At 37.3% G+C, this 22,862-nt stretch overlaps 2 protein-coding genes across 2 annotated transcripts; both read right to left on the bottom strand.

Moving 5' to 3' along the window:
* Window positions 1-527: 527 nt before the first annotated feature.
* LOC131668009 (limulus clotting factor C-like) lies at window positions 528-5,429 on the bottom strand. The gene is made up of 8 exons (XM_058941817.1): window positions 5,287-5,429; window positions 4,251-4,332; window positions 3,764-4,171; window positions 2,832-3,394; window positions 2,546-2,770; window positions 1,464-1,759; window positions 1,039-1,375; window positions 528-961 (listed from the first exon to the last, which is right to left on the bottom strand). The coding sequence occupies exons 1-8, from the start codon at window positions 5,324-5,326 to the stop codon at window positions 729-731; spliced, it is 2,184 nt and encodes a 727-aa protein (XP_058797800.1). The 5' UTR covers window positions 5,327-5,429; the 3' UTR covers window positions 528-728.
* Window positions 5,430-6,760: 1,331 nt separating this feature from the next.
* Window positions 6,761-8,976, bottom strand: LOC131668014 (pseudouridylate synthase 1 homolog). Its single transcript, XM_058941823.1, has 6 exons — window positions 8,672-8,976; window positions 8,022-8,399; window positions 7,591-7,930; window positions 7,254-7,512; window positions 7,040-7,185; window positions 6,761-6,948 (listed from the first exon to the last, which is right to left on the bottom strand). Exons 1-6 carry the CDS (start codon window positions 8,721-8,723, stop codon window positions 6,849-6,851), a joined length of 1,275 nt encoding a protein of 424 aa, XP_058797806.1. The 5' UTR covers window positions 8,724-8,976; the 3' UTR covers window positions 6,761-6,848.
* Window positions 8,977-22,862: the final 13,886 nt, after the last annotated feature.

Genomic DNA, 22,862 nt, shown 5'->3' with positions numbered 1-22,862 from the left:
AATAAAATTCCTCATACAACAGCTAAGTCGATTAATTATGCCGACAATTATTTCGTATAAACTTATAATATTAGCTTGGTAAGACGCGTTTCGCGCGCTCTTATTTTCTTTTTGATTTCATGTCATATTTTACTTTCAAAATCTCAAGTTTACACCATATTTACAAGCTTATTTGTCACCACAGAAGAGAATATCAGTTTATTGATGATACTGAACTATCTATTAGTTCGTAGGTAAGTAACAATATTTGCAATCTGTTTTAGTATGAGTTGAAGTTTTGCGAATGTGCGTATGACATTTTTAACCAAACAAAATAAAAAATGCAAATATAAAGCAAGATTTTTAGTTAAATTCATCACTTGTCGATCAACTCAATTGATTCATTGATTGGTCTTTATTCGCAAGATCGATTAACAAAATAAATCTCACATTCTACAAAGTCATTATACGATGATCTTAAATTTGGAGGATGGTTATAATAGGATTATTCAGGGTAAAACTGAGTTGTTGTCAATTAATTAACTCTTTATAACTTTTGTTTATTGGAAAACAAAGTTGGAACAAAGCATCGTCAGTCTTAGAACAATGACTAGTTTTCACTTAGATAAAAGCTCCATGAATCCGAAAATACTGCCAAACAAGAGACGCTCGTTGTTGTAAAAGAATGGAGTTAATTCACTTTGATTTCATTTATTTATTCACTGAAAAGAAAAACAAAGATGATTTTCTTAAGGGCAAGCGACGTAAGGTTTCTTGGTTTCCTCCTTGATTATAACGTCTTGAATCCAGTCCATATGCTTGGACACTCGAGTGTAAAGCGAGTAGGTATGACTATCGCAAGTTCTTACAGCTCCCTGCTTCGATGCTCCGATTCCTACGCTGACAATACCGCGCAAGTACCATTTGTTATCAGTCTTGAATACCAAGCCACCACCACTATCTCCGTCGCAAACGGACGAGCCTATAACCGAGCAACAATTGTTACAGTTTGACAGCGCATTTGAAATCAATCGTTTGAAAATAAAAATATGAAATGACCATTAGTGTAGCCGGCGCAGAACTTGTCGGATGTAAGAAACCTGTCACTCTCGGCTTGAGCGCTCTTAACTTTACAAGCGGTCTGCGACACGTAGGGCACTGTTATAGCTTGCAGCACGAAACTGGAGTAACCAGTGGCGGTTCTACCGAAGCCAGGAACCCGGCCATAGTTGCCAACCTCGAGGGCAGCTTGGTCGGTCACACCAGTCGTGTCGAGGCAAATTGGCATGAGTAGTGCACTGAACACGAAAGGCCGATCGATCACTAGGATTGCTAAATCCATGGCGTAATTACCCGACAGACCTAAGTAATTGCACTGCGCGTAGATTCTCTTCACCTGCAATTCATCGCAATGCAGTCGTATTGTAAATTCGAGGCAAAGCGACGACATCAATCGCATGCTCGATCAATTGCTCAACACTCACCCTTGCAGTTCTGAACGTCCTTGGATCGTTTCCGTCGTAATCGTAATCTCTGAAGATGTTGCCAACAGCGACAAAATATTTGTTGGCGTTGTCGATTCTTCGCTTCGCCTCATCGTAAACGCAATGAGCAGCTGTCACTAGCATATCGTCCCTGATGACGGTTGCTCCGCAGATGAATTGCTTTTCTAGATTCTTCTGTCGGTACAAAGTTCCGTGCCACGGGAATTCGGATATGGACGTGCTCGTTCCGTTAACAATAAGTGGTGTACCCGAGCCACTTGTTGCTATTCCACAGACTGTAATTTTCAATGGTAAGTGATTTTGGATAAATGATTGACAACATTTTTATAAATATACTTATGAAATTGTAATCCAACTATATAGATGGATTAAAAACATTTAAGAAACATAATTCGAACAAAAAAATTACAGTAAAAGTACTCAATTGCACAAAATTAAATTAAATTTATTCTAATCGAATTTGTAAATATCATTTAAATATACAGACAAGCTAAGAAGTACTATGCGGAAAGCATGATATAATCCTTAGACCACTATCTTTCGATATTTAAGTATGTAAGACTCGGTTTGGAAATGAGCGAAAAGAAATTCTAAATGTGAATCATTATAATTTACTTCACACAAGTATTCCTGCGTCGCTGACATTTAGCCTTTGCCATTGATAAAACTTATTCAATCTACGATCTCTGTGACGAGCTTGCATAAATGCACAATTAAAAAATAAGGACATTAACTAAATAGCTAGGCATAATATTCAATCGCACGTTAAAAATATTTGCTCGTTGCTGTGTGTTAATGCTAAAAAATCCGACGTGAGAGAAAAAATAAAATAAGTAACGCTTTGTCTGTATATTTTAAGGCAAACGTTCATGAGCTTAATGGTTTCTTCATTAGCCAAAACCTTGATATCGACTCTCGAAACGTTAGCATATTTTGTCCAAGTGTCGCAATTAACACTTGTTGATTTGAGCATAACGTGATCACGAGACAGACTATAACGAGGGTCTCTTTGAGAATGATAAAACGAGCCTTGATGTAACTATTGACACGAATAATCGGACCTGAAACACAATTGATGGGCTTGGGCTCCCATTCGCCCTCAGCGTTGCACCTGACGTCGTCGCGAGTCGTCAAGTCCGTCGTGTCTTGGATGTAGCTGTTGCGACAAGTTAACCTCGCCGAAGTGCCTGGTGGCACTCCTTGGCTGTCGCACGATATCCAATCGCCAGAACGCTTGGTGCACTCGACCGAGCGAGACGCCGAAGCCAACGGTGGACAGGTTATCGCTGCAGTGGCAAATTCATTCGTTATAAGCATGTCAATGCGAGATGCACTTAAGAAACTGACCCTCGCAAACGGGATCGATGGACCAGGTCCCAAGTGCCGAGCAGTAGGCCTTGTAATCGGTATTGTTGAGCCTATAGCCGTCGTTGCACTCGTAGCGGAGTATACTGCCCGGTGGTAAGTCCTTCACGTTGCTAGGCAAATTGCACTTGTATTGGTTTGGGCACTGGCTTTCGTCCAAGTACCAGTGACCATTTTGTGGCTGCTTGGGCAACGAGCACAAACTGCTACCGAAAGGTGCTTGAGGAAGACTACTTGTTGGACGAGTCACTGGCGGCCGAGTTGGTTGTGTCCATTGACTGGAAGGTGGTCGTTGAGTCGGTCGGTTGCCCCATGGATTGCCAGAATCCTTGGTTGGTCTTGGCTGATCTACGTTGTACGGATCTTTCGTAGTTTGCTGTGGTCTCTGAATTGGCCGCCGAGTGGTTGTTGTCTGTGCCGGTCTGGTGTTCGAACAAAGTTGCGGGTCTTCGTCTGAACCATCCGCGCAATTGACTACTCCGTTGCACTTGAGGTCACCGTCGATGCAGGCGCCGTAGTTGCAGCGGAAATTCACCTGTTGGCAACTGACAGCCTTTTCATTACAATATTTTCGTTTGATTATTATTTGCGTCGAACGGGTTCGACAAATAAATTTCATGAGATATTCCGAAGAGAGACTTTACGTAACGACGTAGTTATCAGATGTAGTTATTTTGTAACAAGGGTCAATGTATGGAACTGAAAACAACGTTGGTGTATTATCGCGCCTATTTGGCTAATTTCAAAATAACAGCTTATCGCAAAAACATTCCCGAGCTTTAAAATCATTCTCACAACTATTTCATAGTTGATGAATATTTTGCTTCAATAATATCAAAACTTATTTGTATGACTGAATACAAATGAAGTAAATTGAACTGATGAAATCATTAGAAAAAGAAATATTAACTTACTTATAAGATCGACAGACCGCAGCAGTCTCATCGGAACGATCGAGACAGTCGATATTGCCGTCGCAAACCTCGGTGCTGCCGATACATTGACGATTGTCGCACTCGTACTGGCCGCTTCGGCATCTGGCCGGCTGGACTTCGGCGTCGCCGCCGGCAGGACTGGCGCCGCGACATCTGGGCAAAGTCTCGTCGCTGTTGTCCGCGCAGTCCTTGACTCCGTTGCAGGGAGCATCGCCATCGACACAGGCACCGTAGTCGCAGCGGAAATTGCGAGCGGTGCACTGCGCGGCGCCGGGCTTACTGCATTCCTCGCGAGTCTCGTCCGAGCCGTCCAGACAGTCGACACGACCGTCGCACACCAACACGCTCGAGATACATTGGCCGGTGTTGCAGCGGAACTTGTGGTAACTTCATTTTTTTTTATTAGATTGCGCACGTTGGCTACCGGGTAAATGGGTCTACGTGACGCCGCTTATCAGTAACTTACGCGCAGCTCGCCGAGTTCTCTCCGAAACGATTCAAGTCCACTATTTTGCCCTGTCTTACCGCTACTGCATCCCGAATGCATGCTGTTGAAACAAGAATGCTTGTACTGTACGGCAGTCGATTTATAGTCAGTGGCCGATCGTTCGCCGTCGGATCTAGTCTTGCCTTATTTATTTTATTTAGTTTTAATAGATTTATGAAGATTTAAAGTCTGATCGATCGTATTGCAAAAATCGAGCATCTATGTTTGACTGGTAGGCTGCAGGAAAGAGCTAGCATGAGATAAAAAGTTGATTCAAGGGCAAAGCACCCGAACGTCTATGGTCCTGTTAGAAACCGGTTTCCTCGCGCGCATATGATATATCAAAATAAGTCGCGAACTCGTACGGGCAATCCTTTACCTTTGACACTGGAGGCCTAAGCAATAGCGCATTCGCTTGAGATCTGCATTTCGGAAGTAAGCATACAGACGTTATCGCGGATGCGAACCTTGACCCCCGCGTGCACTAGTCGCTCGATCTTGCGTATAACGACCTCGGTGACTCATTATTGCTCAGCTTTTCATGGGCAACGTCGACCGGCTTGGCAAATTATAGGCAAGATGCATGCAAATGATCTTACGTTTTATCGACGATAAGATAATTCAAAATGAAAACTATAAAAAAGTGCGAAGAGCATGTGTAAGCATGCAAAGCAACGAAGTGCAAGGCAGCGAGAAACCACACGCAATTACATCAACTAACAGATTTCCTCGTGCGACAATACTTCCTAAAGCCGATGTTTCTCTGAAAGAAGACTCGTGCCAATGAGCTTTATATTGCAACGCGTCGATGATACATCCAAAGACTGATACTTCTTGTTTATTGGTACGCTTGGATTTGATACGATTCAACGGTGCATACGGTGCATACACACGCGCGCGAGCATACATAGACACGCAGCGCAATCCGGCACTTGGTCGACCAGCTTTACGTAAACGATTTCATATAATTCAGCAAATGATTAATAGTGGCGAGTGTCGATAATTAGAGACTCACCGCATAGTGCTACGAGAGCCACCAGCCGGAGGCCCATCATCCACTACGAAGAGAGCTGCTGCTGTACAGTTGGAGAACGTCGCGCAAAGCACCTTTCTTACTCGCTCCCGAGACGCTTACTGAACATATCCAAGGCTGTCGATCGCTGATTACGATTGGAGACGCTACCAGCACAGAGAAGAGAGAGAGAGAGAGAGAGAGAGAGAGAGAGAGAGAGAGAGAGAGAGAGAGAGGGAGGGAGGGAGGGAGGGTAGAGAGTGACCGATCTTCTTCTTCAAGCGAAACTACGAGCAAAACTATAGAGAAGGTATAGGAACAGAGCCGACTTTACATCAAACTAAAATTTTTGAATTAATTGACAAATAAGTTCAAAGCATTTAGGGAAATACCTTGATAAACGACATTGTTTTCTCATTAACTATTATAGCATTTGGAATCCATCGATAATTGAAATGTAGGCGTTAATCATTTTTAAATTAAAATGAATAATAGTGATAAAGAAAAATGTTCAAATAACAGAAAGTGAAACTATTATTCAGTGATTTTTACGTCTTAACTTTACGATATTAACATTATCACTTAATTGAAAGGCATGTATATTTTATAAACGATGTTTTGTGGCAAAAGTAATTTTTACTAAGGGTTTTAAAAGGGTTGGGTTACATAAAGAGTTTTTCGGCAAACCTATCCTAAAATGATAACTCAGCTTACAGGAATTTAATCCATGGATGAATTTTGAACAGGTAAATTTGTTTTCGTCGTTTTCCCGTAAGAATAAAAAGCGCAGAGGTGTAACACAGAGTAACTTACAATTCGCACGACTAACTAAATTCATTAAAAACGTCAGGCTATTGTGAGCTTGTAAGTTGCAAAACTCTCTCATGTCATTTTAGTACATATTTGCGAATATTAAATATTATCTTGCTCAAATAAATAGACTTTTATATAATAATAGATTTTCGTGTCGGAATCAAGAAAAAAATCGCGTCTGCTGTCTGCATAATGTACAATGATAAATCACCGCATTCACGCTGATATCAATCGGTAGATGAAAGACAGCTGAATGACCGAGGATTTTATATGCACTTTGTGTAAAAAGTCTAATAAAATAATTTGTACCATTAAAATATGGTCGAGGAAAGATTAATTTTAATATTCAAATGTGACGACATAAAGAAGTGTTGCGATGCGGGACAAAGAAATTGATATTAGATTTCGTTTTAGATTTTGAAAAGAATATTTTTTGCAGCTTAATAAGATTACAATCACATTGGAAAAATATATAAATAGGTGATTTAATCTGTTATAAGCAAACTAAAATGCTAAACAAATTGCATAATTAGCACAAGACTCAACAAAATTCACCATCAAAAAAAAAAATTTAAGCAATTAAGAATAACTGTTTGTTTAAATCTCATAAACAAGTATTAAAAAAATTTAGCAGATCAAAAGGACTTTTTAGATCTGAGCACAATTAATCAGTATAATTGTTTATTCGCTCAACATAATGTACAATTCTTGGTAACAAAAAGAAGATCATAAAATATATAATACATATTTCTTCAATCATCCGCTGCTTCATCATCTTTATCATTATCTAATTGATTTTCGCTTCGTGGTCCAAACGACTGTACATTAAGACTCGCTAACCACTCGAGCATACTAAACAATTGATTAAGAAAAATACTTTTCATGATGAATTACGTTCTAAAAATATCTCCATGGATATTATGAAAAGTCTCAAAAAGGATACCTTTTTTCTTTCAATTCTGTGTCGATAACATATTTTAAAATATGATTTTTCTCAAACTCTGTTACTTCTTTTTCACACTCAGCCCAGTCAAGTGTCTCGTGTATTCCATCTGTGCCATACCTCTTATTGTAGTAATCATAATGCACCTAAATAACATATCATTGTGTTAATATTTTTTCTTATGCATATAAAATAAAATAAATGGCTTTCTCACAATATTTAACATCAATCCTAAGCTTGGAGCTCTGACAATTTCATATTTTTTTGTTTCAAAAACTTCCTTTTCAAAATCTTCTTTTGTTACAATATCTCTTAAAATTCCTATCACTAATGCAACCATTTTTCTAATTTGATGCATCATGAAACTTTGTCCTTTTACTTTCAAAGTAATAAATTCCATGTCATTTACAATAAAAGGTTCATCAGCTACAAAACTCATAATGTATCTTTTTGCTCGGGGATCTAGAGGTAGTCTAAAATAATTTTTAGGTATAAAATATCAAATAAAAATGAAAACTATAACTCTGATAAAAATTTCATGCAATAATTACATTTGCCTTGTGAAGTTGTGAAAATTATGTGTTCCTTCATAATACTTTAGCAGATCACTTAGTTGCTGCTTTCTATCTTCCGGCAAACGGTATTCACTGTATGGTTTCCCATTTATAGTAGAGAGATGTTGTATTCTTTTTTCTATATCTTGAAATTCTCCTGTTTCTTGATAAGATTCTATGTGTTCTGGTGCAAATGCAAAAGTGGGTAGTGTGTAAGAATATGTTCTGGCATCACATTGTGATTTGCTGTTGAAACCTTTGGTGACTCGCTTTATTGCAAATACCTTAATATCTTTGGGCAAATTTTCATTAATAGAATCTTTGCAAGGATTTTCAGCTGTAGCATAAAGACATAATATTGAAAACTAACATTTTCCAAATTGTAGTACAAAATGAAAAATTTGAAAAATAGATTTTTAATATCTTACGTAATTTCAGGGAAACAACTTGTCTCACAGCAGAAACCCCTTTATCTGTTCTTGCAGCCCTTTGAAAATGAATTGATTGTATTGTTTCAAATGCTTCTGAATTTATTAATTTAGCTTTAAACATAGCTTTTATTAATTCTTCTTCTATAGTATTCATACCAGGATTTCTTTGCATTCCATAATAATCTTTTCCTAAATAACCTAACATCATTGCACAGTTTTTCTTTTTTATTCTAACAAAAGCTTCTGTCTTTTGTTTTTTAATATTATTTGTTGTGTCTTCTTCCAGTAATCGCTTTTCTGGGTGATTGATTTTTATTTCTTTAATCTCAGTCATCGTGTCCAATTTAGTAGTTAATGATCTACAAAATTTATTACCTGTTGAAAGAAAATCTTAATGACTACAAGAGGTTAAAGGTAACAGAAATGAATATTTAAAATCAAAATATAAATGGATTCGTGCAGACTAAAAAAGAAACAGTAAACCACTTTTCATAACATTATAAAATATATTCACTTTGTTAAAATTGTACTTATATATGTTTATATATATTTTATTTATATATACAAGAGAACGTTAACATAAAATTATGAACTTCTAGATTTATTTTAAAATTAAAAGGATAACTTTTTTAATTTATGTTACTTACAGGTAGAACAAGCACTGTTGAAAAATTCCTGAGTCCTAAGTATTCGAAGCATTTATTATCTATTTATTTAAAAATATTTTTATCCGTTTCTTACTGTCAAATTTGTAATAATCCTCTTATAAAATTAACGTAAAACATACACTATAAACGAAAACGTGCTTTTACAGTTAGTTAGGTTATAATTGAACAACATCGAAAACACGTAAACATAGCCATCTTAGCATAGAGACTGTATATACCTAGATAATATGGTTAGACCGAGGATGGAGCTATGAAGACTATATTAAATATAGTTATACAGAAGAAGGAGCAGTCCTCACCGTAGTGTGTCGTGTGCTCGTGTGAACCGTAATATAGATTTAAACCTCCAGTGCTCCTAGTGGTCAATAACGGCACGTCGATAACTTTAAGCGCGTTGACGAATGATAAATAACCAACGCTACCGCACGGGTGCATGGTATTGCCCGCAACTGTATAAGATCCAAGCCATCGTTAAATTTCGTCTTGATATATACAATATTAAATGGTTAATACTAATAATTTACTCCTAAACCCTTGAGCTTTTTATGAACATATGCAATTTTTATGTTTCATTTACGGATAGTCATCGTATCTACGAGTGCTAATGCTGAACTTTGGCCAACTCAATGAAGATTGGCTGTTCGATGACTCTTCATTTTTTTATATAAATTATTACATATTGTACCAACATATGGAATAGATTACTATGAAATTATTAAGCTAAGTTAAATTGGGTATCGTAATATATACGATTTATTGTAAACATACAAATAATTAATTTAAATATGTACTTATTAATATAACGAGAAAAGAAACGCAAATAGTCAAAAAATCATACCAGTTGAGAAAGGCCTATTTCTCTATTTAAGCACTTTAACGGCACCCGGCAGTTAAGCGCAGCGACTCTCACTCCCCGTAAAATAGATGCACAGTACTAGATTTATAAAACCTGAATCGTTGCTCATTAAATATGGCTGCTTAGCTACATGAGCTCTTCTTTCATGCTCCTTTTAAAAAACGCTCGTATATCAAAGACCACTTTGAAGAAAGATACAGCAACTTCAACGTACCATGACCACGTACAATTTTCTACTCGGACGGCTAATGTGTATGAAATTTATTCTACTTGCTATACGTGCTTTCCACTGTTTCTGATAAATATGTTCTTTCTTGACATAAAGAGAAAAGAAAATTTACGTTCAACATAAGTAAGGTCATATAAGTCCTTGTGTAGGTATTTCGATAAATTAATTTTTTTGTTAGAACTTACTTGATAAGGTAAACAAACAATAGCGTAGGCAAATTTTAACGTAAGTACTTACGTAAGGACTTTGTGGGTAAGCAGAACGAATAATTGAATAAGTAATAACTTACGTAAAAAGTTATTAATATTATCAAGAGGGATATCTCACAAATGAAATGCATTACAATACAAAATAGCAGAAAGAATTTGTTTTCTACGTTTGATTCATTTGTGGTCCTGAGAAGGATTGATTGTGGCTCTGAAAAGGGACGATCGTTTGGCACTGAAAAGTGCCGATTGTGACTATTCGTCGTCAGCAGGTTCTCCACTTAGATTGGATAATGTTTGGACATCCAAATGGTTCATGATCGTCCGAGCAATGAGCCAGTTTCCTGCTTGCACAGGTGCCAAGTTTATTAGCCTGTTCACCCCTCTTTGCCAAATATCTACATAGCCGTGATAGGCATTGCAGCCGTAATCGTCTGTCTTCAAATACACTGTTTGAGGAAACAACTCTGACAGTGTGACCAGCCCAAATTAGTGATAGGCAATTATCACAAAAGTAATCGATCGAACACAATCGATTATCAAGCTCTATACCAATCGACTAATCGATTAATCAGCTAAAATAATCGAAAATAATTGGATAATCGATTAATCGGCGGAAACATTTAAATAATTATAATTTATCCGATGTTTATTAAATAACGAAATTTATCGAATCCAACTATTATTATTTTCAATGTTTTACTATACAATAATAACATTCATCATGGACCCAATTAATTACAATAAATTTTTCATATTTCCAAACTTTTCTTGGCCTTCTATCAAAATAAAAATTTGATTATATATTTCTGCTTCATCGGCATTATTGAAATCTAATTCTGTCACACCAGATAACTTCCGGCCAGGATGCGTCATGATGATGGATTTATTCGAATTAAGTACTATGAATGAAACAACTTCAATTACCTTTAATACTTTGAAAACCTTTACATTAAAAACTTTTTGCGTTTCACGTGTAGCACGCGCGATAAAGACAGAAAATAACAAATGACGTTCAGACTTATTAATATATTCATAATGAACGACTGTATTAGGGCAACTACTCATACACTCAGCCCTATAGCAAAGCCTAAACATTTTACATTGAATATTTTCTATTTTACTTAGAAATGAAATAATTATTCATGATTATACGAATATTTCTACCAATTGATTGAATATCTTTGACTTTTCAATGTCACCAGGGTGGATTGGGATTTAATTGACTAGTCTTTGCAATGAAAGCAAGTGGGTGATTTGTTAGTCTTATCTTTGTGAGGGCAGGTAGAGGTGGGATGGGATTTTGCCCAAAAAGCGCAGACCCAGTTGGCACGGCAGTAATTAGCCGTGTGCCGGAATTGCATGCAGCGAAGACATTGAGGTGAGTCACTTGACTTACGTTTACGCTCAGGCTTGATATTGAGTCCGCCGAGGAATTTCAGGTCGAGGATAGATTCAGCATTGGGAGAGGTAGAGTCGAGATGAACCAACACGAGGGGCCAGATTTTGTCGCCTTTACGCATGCGGTAAACGGATTTGACGGGGAACTTTTTCAATTCAAGTTCGCTCTTGATGTCTTCTTCGGAGAGCGTTTCGATGACGCCTCTGAGGTCGACTTGCAGATCTCTGTCTTTTCGGACTTGGTGGGTAATGTAGGGGATGTTTTCGGCGTCCATATTTTTGTCGTGAGAAAACGAGGAGGAATCTGGGATATGTTGATCAAGGATAGGGTTTGTTTTACTGCGCTTTAGCTTGCGCTTAGGGGTAACCAGACGAAAACCGTCGTTCGGTTGTGAAGAGGCAATGCTAGGTGGCGTGAGGGGGGAGGGGTTATCGACCGTGGCGCCGGTCGGAGCGTAGTTGGCCGAGTTATCGGCAGGGCGCTTAGCGTGGGAGCGCGGCTTTTTGGCGGGAATGATTAGAGAGGCGTTTTGTACTGTCTTAGGGACGCTAGTGTCCATGTTTGCTTTCTGGATGTCCAGGGGTGTAGCGGGGCGGAGGCTTGGGTGATAGCCAGGTTTTGTGTTAGAACGCCGATGTGGCAGTCGAGCTCGGCGATTCTTGCTTGGAATTCGGCGAGGAGATCGTTCCGTTGCTTGGTAAGCCGGGCGAGGTCAGCACGGAGGTTAACAATTTCCATGGGGAGGGTGTTATCAGGCGGAGGCTTTTGAGAGCCATCAGGGGGGTTGGAGTTAACAGAGTTATTACCTGCGGAAGTGATGACTTGTTGTTGCTGTAATTGCTGTTGAGGGTCCCCGGGCGTCGGCTGCGACGGCTCACTGAGGCTGCCTTGGAGGGGAGTCATACGGTGGTTCATCATGACTTTACTGTTGTTGTGTAGAGTAAGCCCTGACAAGGGCTGTTTGAGAGAGTGTCGGAGTCTTAGGGAGGCAATGGCTGTAGAAGCTCGTGCAGGAATGGAGAGAGACGGTGCTGTGGTACCGCAAGAGGAAGGTGGTCCTGAAAAGGACCGGTAAGGTTAGGTGGCTGGGTGAGTATATACACTCGCGGGAGCGAATATGAATGGTGCCGTGGTAGAAACAGACTCACATTCCCCTTCTTCGTTGAAAATCATAATTATGCCGCACCAATAGCAGCAAAGCGTTGCTATGGGATTACCCCCCCCCCCCCCCAACAAATAGCGTTCCACCAAGCAAATTCAGTTGACTATTATGTCACTCATTGATGGATGTTACGTGAAAGTACAATGATTAGATAAATTAATCTAATTTTATCTGAAGATAGATTATGTACTTTCGAATTGCTTCGAAGAAAAGTCAATTAAAATAGTTTAATGAGTTAGCAGTAACTGTGTTTTCATTTTTTTTTCTTATTTTTCAATGTGCTTCACACTTACATCTGAACATCATGGAAAATATGCTTTATTATTTAACGAATTGTATTTTTTCGAGTCGATAAATTATACATGTATGATATGATAAATACTCTCGTAAATTGCATGCTAAACGAGAGAAAAAAAAATGAAATATGTAATTTAATACATGCATATGATAAATTATTTTTACTTAAGTCTGTCGATAAATATATGTAATTAGATAGTACTTCAATTGAAAGTTTTTAATTATTTTATATAAATTATTCGACAAGTATAGCAATACGTACCGCTGAATGGAAGAATACGTCCGATGACCGAAGTAATCGAAATTGTAGAGGGTCAGAGGAGAACGAAAAAAAATTAATCCACCTGAAAATGCTTAATATAAAAATCTTAAAAGTTAACGCATAGATAGGACATAAAAAATAAAAAAGCCATTTGCTATACCTAAGAATTTATTATTTTTCTCAAGTGGGATATCTCCCACAAGAAATACATTACAATGTTAAATAGCAGAACAATATGTTTTATACGTTGGATCAATTGGTGGCCCTGAGAAGGGCCGATTGATTGGCGCTGAAAAGGGCCAATCGTTTGGCACTGAAAAGTGCCTATTTTTTGGCTCTGAAAAGAGCCGATTATAAATATTCGTTGTAAGCGGGCTCTCCACTGAGATTGGAGAGCGTCTAGGCATCCAAGTTGTTCATGATCGTCTGAACAACAACCGAGCGATCTTCACCTCCAGGAATCAACTCCATGAGTCTGGTGTGCGTCCTGTCCCAAATGCTGACATAGCTATGATACGCGTTGTTGCCGGACAGGTCTACCTTCAAACAATCGACGCCACACTGTTCGAGAAAAGCCACCCCGGCAATGTTGCCGGACCACAGTGCACCGAAAATGGCCGTCTGTCCGCCATTGTTCACAATGTGAACATCGTAGAGGAAATCCAGCTGCTTGTCAATCAGTAGATCGACGACGCCAGGATTGCCGTTAACCATAAAATGATGGAGCAAGCTGTTGCCGGTCCAATTCATTCGTAGGCGTAAGTCCCTGTAGCCCAGTTCGAACAAGGCCACGATCTCTTCTTTGGATCCCCGTTGGAACACGGAAGCGATGAACTGATTCAACGCTTCGCACCGGCGAAAAGCGGCGGAACCCTCATCAGGGAGGGTGAAGAGGCTTATCAGTAGCGCCGGGTCGCTTCGTCCCAGTGGATAACGCTCGTAGGCCGACAACTCCACGTCGTCCCCGTCGATGTAAAGCCTGATTGCTGGATCGGCTCTTCTCGCAAGAAGGTCCCGGACTTGATCCGCGTCCTCCCTTAACAGAGCCTCTTGGAGTTGCTGCTGGATATTGTTAAGCGCCATGTTGCTCGAATGACAATGCTCTTGCCTCGATCGTGGCAGTAGTTATAAACGTAGAAACAGACTCACATTCCCCTTCTTCGTTGAAAATGATAATTATGCCGCACCAATAGCAGCAAAGCGTTGCTATGGGATCCCCCCCCCCCCCCCCCCCACACACACACACACAACAAATAGCGTTCCACGAAGCTTCCTGTCGGATAGCGAAAAAGAAACTTTCTGGGTAGGACGATACTTTCATTTTCTCTTTTCGCAACGTGAATAATAGCTTCGATTCGATTTCAAAAATAAAAGTTCGATCTCGATCCCGTTTCGTCTCGATCGAATTAATGCAAAATACTGTGAGCAGGCAAAAGAATCAGCGTCACGTATTGGGTACGAGTTTTTGCTTCTTCCGGTGATTTGTAGACGGAAGTAGCAATACGCCATTGGTATTTTAGAAACAGCCGCGCTCTTTCGAATATTACAGTGATAAACGTTCTATAGTGCACGCATTTCCATAAAATTTTACAGGTGGTGCATTGTTTTAAAAGTCATTCAACTTACTCGTGGTAATGATAGATTGAATTTCAGTTTGATAGGTTATTTGTTTGATAATTGAACGTTCCCTACGCGAAAATTTCAGAATAATTATTTTTTTTCTATTTGAATTTTCTATAGTGAGTCGATGTAAAATGTTGTATGGTTTTTAAATACATGCAAACATAAATTTATCTTCCAGTAGATAAATTAACAATTCTTGTTTCTTTCGATGGACTCTTTTCAGTTTCACTAATATTTTCAAACGTAGATTCTTCTCTAATGGATTAAGTACTTTTATTACGACAAAAATTTTTCAGTTGACTGTTATGTCACTCATTGATGGATATTACGTGAAAGTACAATGATTAAATAAATTAATTTAATTTTATATGAAGATAGATGATGTACTTTCGAATGGCTTCGAAGAATAGTACATTACGATACAAGTGTCTGAAACGATGGATTCTGGCACGACGTGAAGCACGAGCGCGTGCAGCGCGCGAGCAGAACAATATTAATTACCTACAAAATGATAGAGCAAGCTGTTGCCGGTCCAATTCATTCGTAGGCGAAAGTCCCTATAGCCCAGTTCGAACAGGGCCATGATCTCTTCTTTAAATCCCCATTGGAACACGGGAGCGATAAACTTATTCAACGCTTCGCACCGGCGAAAAACGGCAAAGGGGAGCAGGGAGAGTGAAGAGGCTTATCAGTAGCGCCGGGTGGAAAGAAAAGTCAAACAATGTAATGAGTTGGCAGTAACTATTTATTTATATTTAGAATTTACTATTATATTTATATTTAGAAAAGTGCCGATTGTGACTATTCGTCGTCAGAAGGATGTCCACTAAGATTGGAGAGCGTCTGGGAATTCAAATGATCAATGATCGTCCGGGCAATGAGCCAGTTTGATGCTTGCCCAGGTAACAAGTCTATTAGCTTGTTAAGCGCTCTTTTCCAAATAACTTCAGCGACGTGATAGGCGTTGCCGTGGAATTCGTCTATCTTCAAACATTTTACGCCACACTGTCTGAGAAAAGCAAGTCCGACAGTGTTACCGGCCCAAACTGCATCAAACGCGGCTGTCTGTTCATGATCGTTCAAAACGTCGACATCAAATTTGAAAGCGAGCTGCTTGTCCACGAGCAAATTCACGACGCCAGGGTTGCAGTTATCCATAAAGTGATGAAGCAAACTATCGGCACCCCAAGTAATTTGTTTACTTAAGTCATTGAAGCCTAATTCAAACATGGCCACGACTTCTTCTTTTGATCCTTGGGCAAACACCGAGGCGATGAAATCATCAAGCGCTTGACCCGGCCGATAATAGGTGAGCTCCTGAGGTATCGTGACGAGGCTTTTCAGTAGCGGTATATTGCCTTTGCCAAGGGGGTACCGCTCGTAAGCCGATAACTCCTGGTGGTCCACGTTAGTGTAAAGTTTCGTGGCTGGGTCGGCTCTTCTGAGAAGCAGGTCCCGGACTTGATCCACGTCCTCCCTTAACATAGCTTCTTGCAGTTGCGGCTCAAGGATGTCGTCCGACATGTTGCTCGAATGGCAATGCTCTCGTCTGGAGCGGCGCCGTATTTATACCTTGGGGAAGCCCTAATTTTCTTCTTCTTCTTTGGAAATAAAACCTATGCCGTACCTATAGCAGCAAAGCATTACGGATGTGTCCACCCGTTCAATACCGTTTCTCGACGCTTTCACTCGGGTAACGAAAAGAGAAAATGTACGGCACGACGCTACTTTAACTTTCTCTTTTCGCTACCTGTATCATCCCTCCATTGCCTCTCCCGGTGTTCCGTGGACAAGTTGTAATGGATAAATCTTATGCCTAGGTCTGCTCTTTTATAAATATCTATCTTCGTTGTTTTCACCACTGTACTTGTGAAACTTCAAGCGGCAAAGTCATTATTTATAATTTATTTAGGCAACTGATTGATGTATACCTTGACGATATAAATTAGTTTAGCCGTGCCTTTTTCCAGCACATGAGAATTGAATAAAGCGACATACAGTTCGCACATCGAATGGTTCAGACAATTTGTACATTTACATTATTAGTGAATTACGTAACGAACTGAATTACAGCAGCTTGCAATCACTGCAATGTTAAATTACAAAATGTAAAGCTATGTTAAGAGAATGTTTTTGTAATAAACTTGTATATTATGAACAATTGTTAAGACTATTAATGTATTCGGAAAATTAATGAAGAAACCGTTGTCAGCTGCCTTGAGACAGAGTTCTTTTTTAGTAAGCATAGCAAATTGAAGAAATGTATACCATAATAGTTTGTCCATGTAGAGACTGCCCGTATCGAGTCTTTCTTTGTTGGCAGCCTATCTATAACTAATGAAGAAATCACTCAGAATTAGGAAATGAAGTAGTCGCCGTATTTTTGTCGTGGAATAGCAAATGACCGTTGAAATATGCATCGTGGCAAGGTAATGGATGGCTGTGGTATTATAAATGTCATAATAGCCACGTAATAGCAGTAGTTTTGGAGACTTTGACCACCGGGAAAATATGAGTTGGGTTGCAAGGCTTGGGTCGGGTTTACAAAAAGGTCTATGCCTTATTCCCGGAAATAGAAATATTCAATTTAACTAACAATGAAATGGAAATTCAATATTATCTGTCGGGGGATATGTTACAGATGTCGGTGCCATATCGTATGAAAACGTTAGAGATATTTTGATGCTGGCTTTCGGATAGTCGATTAGGATGGCAAGATAATTGGCTATTTTTATACTCATGCTAACGTGAAAAATGGGATCGGATTCAGCAGTAACGAAGTTAAGATATTTTATCCAGCTAACCATCGGAAAACTTGTTTTTAACATAACGACCTTACGCCGATACAACAAGCTAATCTTAGTCGATTTGTAATTGATTGGGAATTCTTTGTCATTTTATCATTTTCTCGAGATTCCGATCAATCGCGAAAGTAATATAGCATATGGAGTGTCAAAGAAAATAAAAAAAATTCATATTAATAGCCAGAAAAGAGATAATCGTGTGCGTCGGCCAGTTTATTCCACTAGAGTCACCGATACTATCGGGTTTCAAATCAGGACAACACTTCATTCAAATGAATATAGCCGTACTCAAGAATACTCTGGTAGGCAGAAATCTAGATAACAAAGCCTCTTAAAAATTCAATTTTCACACGAAGGAATCAGCTATAATCATAATGAGTCATGTACATTTCAATTTTCGAAAATGTCTCCCAAAAGAGGGGTAAAAGACGTGGAGAAGTCGGTTAGAGCCCAGAAGAACATTACCAAGAGTTGCCGAGAGAAAACGAAAAAAAGAACAAAGGAATTGTAAGCTAATTATTTCTACAAAGTATTGAAGCAGGTCCACCCTCATGCCGCTGTCTGCAGTAAAGCCATAAATATCATAACTTCATCGATGGCCTTGAAAATAGCCGATCGTAATAGATAATTTATGAGAGATAGTCAATGTATTTCTTCTTCATGATGAAAATCTTAAGCATGCTGACTTCGGAGACCCTAAGTCTGTTTCTAAATATACTAACTTTGAATGAATAAATTGACTACGTCTTTCGAACTATTTATTCAATTGATTCTTTTCAGGCTCACCAATATTATCAAACGTAGATTCTTGTCTAACGGAATAACGATTTTATTACGATGAAATTTTTTAGTTGACTTTTATTTCACTCATTGATTAATATTATATGAATGTACAATGATAAGTCAAATAAATCTAATTTTATCTCAAGATAGATGATGTACTTTCAAATTACTTCGAAGAAAAGTCAAACAATGAGTTGGCAGTAACTATTTTTTTTTTATTTTTCAAAGTGTGTCATAAATACAATTGAACATCGTGAAAAATATCTTTTATTCTTTATCGAATTTAATTTTTTCGTGAAGAAAAATTATACGTATATATTATAATTACTTGTCTGTTGCATGCCAATCGAAAGAAATAAATATAATAAAATTTGTATAAAACATGTCTATATAATTTATTTTTGCTTACGTCGGTCAATAAATATATGTAACAGATAGTACTTCAATTAAATAATTTAAATTACATTTTATAAATTATTCGACAAATATAGTAATACGTACCGCTAAATGGAAGATTACGCTGTCTTTCGAATATTACAGTGATGAACGTTCTAGCGCACGTTTTTCCATAAAATTCGCAAGTGGTGCATAGTTTCAATAGTCATTTAACTGACTTATGATAATGATAGATTAGATTATACTTTGATAGGTTTTTCGTTTAGAAATTGAACGTTCTGTGCGAGAAAATTTCAAAATAATTATTTTTTTTCTATTTGAATTTTCTATCGTGGGTCGATGAAAAATTTTATATAGTTTTTAAATACATGCAAAAATTAATTTATCTTCCAGTAGATAAATTAATGAATCTTATATAATCAATTATAGAAAATCTTTATGCTCTAAATATTAGTCTTAATGGCCGAAGATTGTGAAATGTGTGAATTATTCCTTACCTTATAGAAATAGTCATCCGCGATAAATTATTATAATCTTTCGAAATTGTACAGCCGGTAATTCATTGTCAAATTTAGATGTATCTTGATTCTCTTTTAATAGCAACGATCAAACGAGAACTGTAAATTATACATCAGTAAATTATATTAATTGATGAAAACGCTGTACATAGGAGAATACGTACGATAGCAAGTTGTTTCAATTTCCGCCAACTTGCACCACGCACCCTGATGCTATGTCTGCAGTAAAGCCATAAATAAAATGCCTTTATTGGTGGCCCTGAAAATAGCCGATCATAATGGATAAGTTATGAGAGGTAGTCAATATATTTCAGCTTTCTTCTTCATGATGAAAATCTTAAGCATGTTGACTTCGAAGGCCCTAAGTCTGTTACTAATCGTACTAATTTTGAATAAGTAAATTGACTACGTCTTTTGAACTATTTATTTCAATCGACTCTTTTTCACCAATATTTTTAAACGTAGGTTCTTGTCTAACGGTATAACTACTTTATTACGATGAAATTTTTTAGTTGACTGTTATTACACTCATTGATGGATATTATATGAATGTACAATGATAAGACAAATTAATCTAATTTTATCTAAAGATTGATTATGTACTTTTGAATTACTTCGAAGAAAAGTCAAACAGTTTAATGAGTTGACAGTAACTATTTTTTATTTTTTTTTTATTTTTCAAAGTGTGTCATAATTGAACTTCGTGAAAAATATCCTTTATTATATATCGAATATAAATTTTTCGCGAAGAAAAATTATACGTGTATATTATATATACTCTCGTTTATTGCATGCCAAACGAAAGAAATAAACAAAATGAAAATTGTAATTTAATACATGCCTATGAAAATTATTTTTACTTACGTCTGTCGATAAATATATGTAATCAGATAGTACTTAAGTTGAATAATTTCAATTGGATTTTATAAATTATTCACCAAATATAGCACACATACCGCTGAATAGAAGATTACGGCTGATGACTGAAGTAATCTTAAATTTAGAGGGTAAGAGGAGAATGAAAAAAAAAATTAGTCCACCTGAAAATGCTTAAAAACAAAATCACGTGAAGGTTAACGCAATGATAGTACCTAAAAGGTAAAATAGTCATTTATTATACCTAAGAATTTATTAATTTTTTTCAAGAGGGATATCTCCCACAAGAAATGCATCGCAATGTTAAATATTAGAAAGAATATGTTTTATACGTTTGATCAATTGGTGGCCCTGAGAAGGGCCGATTCTTTGGCGCTGACAAGGGCCGGTCATTTAGCACTGAAAAGTGCCGATTTTTTGGCTCTGAAAAGAGCCGATTATAAATATCCGTTTAAGCGGATTCTCCACTAAGATTGGAGAGCGTCTGGGGATCCAAATAGTCGATGATCGTCCGAGCAATGAGCCAGTTTCCTGTTTGCCCAGATGCCAAGTGTATTAGCTTATTAAGTGCTCTTTGCCAAATAACTTCAGAGTCGTGATAGGCGTTGCCGCGGAAATCGTCTACTTTCAAACAGTTTAGGCCACACTGTTTGAGAAAAGCAAGTCCGACAGTGTTACCGGTCCAAACTGCATCAAACGCGGCTGTTTGTCCATCATCATTCACCAGGTGGACATCGTACTCAAAAGCGAGCTGCTTGTCCACGAGCAAATTCACGACGCCAGGGTTGCGGTTGGTCATAAAGTGATGAAGCAAACTATCGGCGCCCCACGTCAATTGTAGGCGTAAATCCGTGTAGCCTAATTCAAACATGGCGACGACTTCTTCTTTTGATCCTTGGGCAAACACCGAGGCGATGAAATCATCAAGCGCTTGACCCGGCCGATAATAGGTGAGCTCCTGAGGTATCGTGATGAGGCTTTTCAGTAGCGGTATATTGCCTTTGCCAAGGGGGTACCGCTCGTAAGCCGATAACTCCTGGTGGTCCACGTGAGTGTAGTGTTTCGTGGCTGGGTCAGCTCTTCTCACAAGCAGGTCCCGGACTTGATCCACGTCCTCCCTTAACAGAGCCGCTTGCAGTTGCTGCTGAATGATGTCGTACGTCATGTTGCTCGAATGGCAATGCTCTCGTCTCGATCGGCGCCGTATTTATACTCGTGGAAAGCCCTCATTTTCTTCTTCTTCGTTGGAAATGAAACATATGCCGTACCAATAGCAACAAAGCATTACGGAAGTTTCCACACCTCTAATACTGTTTCTCGACGCTTCCACTCGGGTAGCGAAAAAAAATAAGTTAAGAGAGATAGTCAATGTATTTCAGGTTTCTTCTTCATGATAAAAATCTTAAGCATACTGACTTCGAAGACCCTAAGTCTGTTACTAAATATACTAACTTTGAATGAATAAATTGACTACGTCTTGTGAACTATTTATTTCAATCGACTGTTTTCAGGCTTACCAATATTTTGAAACGTAGATTCTTGTCTAACTGTATAATGACTTTATTAGGATAAAATTTTTCATTTGACAGTTATTTCACTCATTGATATATATTTTAAGAATGTATAATGATAAGACAAATTATACTACATTTTGTCTAAAGTTTCATGACGTACTTTGAATTATTTCGAAGAAAAGTCCAACAGTCTAATGATTTGACAGTAACTGTTATTTATTATTTTCTTAAGTTTTCAAAGTGAACAATTAAGAAAAAAATATACTTAATTAGAAATACCTAATGAGAAAAATTATACATATACTCGTATATTATAATTACTTGTCTATTACATGCCAATCGAAAGAAATAAATAAAATAAAATTTGTAATATAAAACATGCCTATGAAATTTATTTTTACTTATGTCTGTGGAGAATTATGGAATTAGATAATACTTGAATTAAATAATTTAAATTGGATTTTATAAATTACACTAATATTGCAGTAAATACTGCCGAATGAAAGATTACGCACTCTTTCGAATATTACAGTGATGAAAGTTCTAACGCACGTTTTTCCATAAAATTTGCAGGTGGTGCATGGTCTTAATATTCATTTAACTGACTTATGATAATAATAGATTATATTATAACACACTTTGATATGTTTTTCCTTTGGTAATTGAACGTTCCGTACACGAAAATTTCAAAATAATTTTTTTTAAATGAATTTTCTATCGGTGGGTCGTTATTTTATATATATTAATTATAATAATTATAATATAATTATAAAAATATACTGAATGATATTATGAATTATATACTGAAACTTTTATTCAAATAATTTACTTACTTTTATTGTTGAAAAATATGTTATAGTTTATAATAAAAAATTCTCTATCTTACTTTGAAGTTGAAAAATTGGTTAATCGCTACATGTTGGTTAAACAAGTAGCTAATTTGTACCTGAAAATAATATAGATCATTATTAATTTTTTTTTAAATACATACTTGGAACTATTTTACTCTTGTATAATGTTATGTGATTATGATTTCTATACGAAAAAAATTAAATAATCGGAAAGTATGCATTTAGAAAAAAATTATAATAATGACGTGTAGTATCTAGTTTTCCAACTTCAAATGACAACTAAGAATTTTTCATTAAAAATGACTTATTTTTCAGTAATAAATATAGGTAAACTAATTGAATAAACTTTCAGTTTGTAGCCATGAGTACGCAAAAATCGGCGAATAACAAA

This window comes from Phymastichus coffea, unplaced genomic scaffold (assembly GCF_024137745.1).
Source record: "Phymastichus coffea isolate CEN01 unplaced genomic scaffold, Cenicafe_Pcof_1.1 PCOF00072, whole genome shotgun sequence".
Lineage (NCBI taxonomy): Eukaryota > Metazoa > Arthropoda > Insecta > Hymenoptera > Eulophidae > Phymastichus > Phymastichus coffea.
This window is presented reverse-complemented; position numbering and strand designations above follow the sequence as displayed.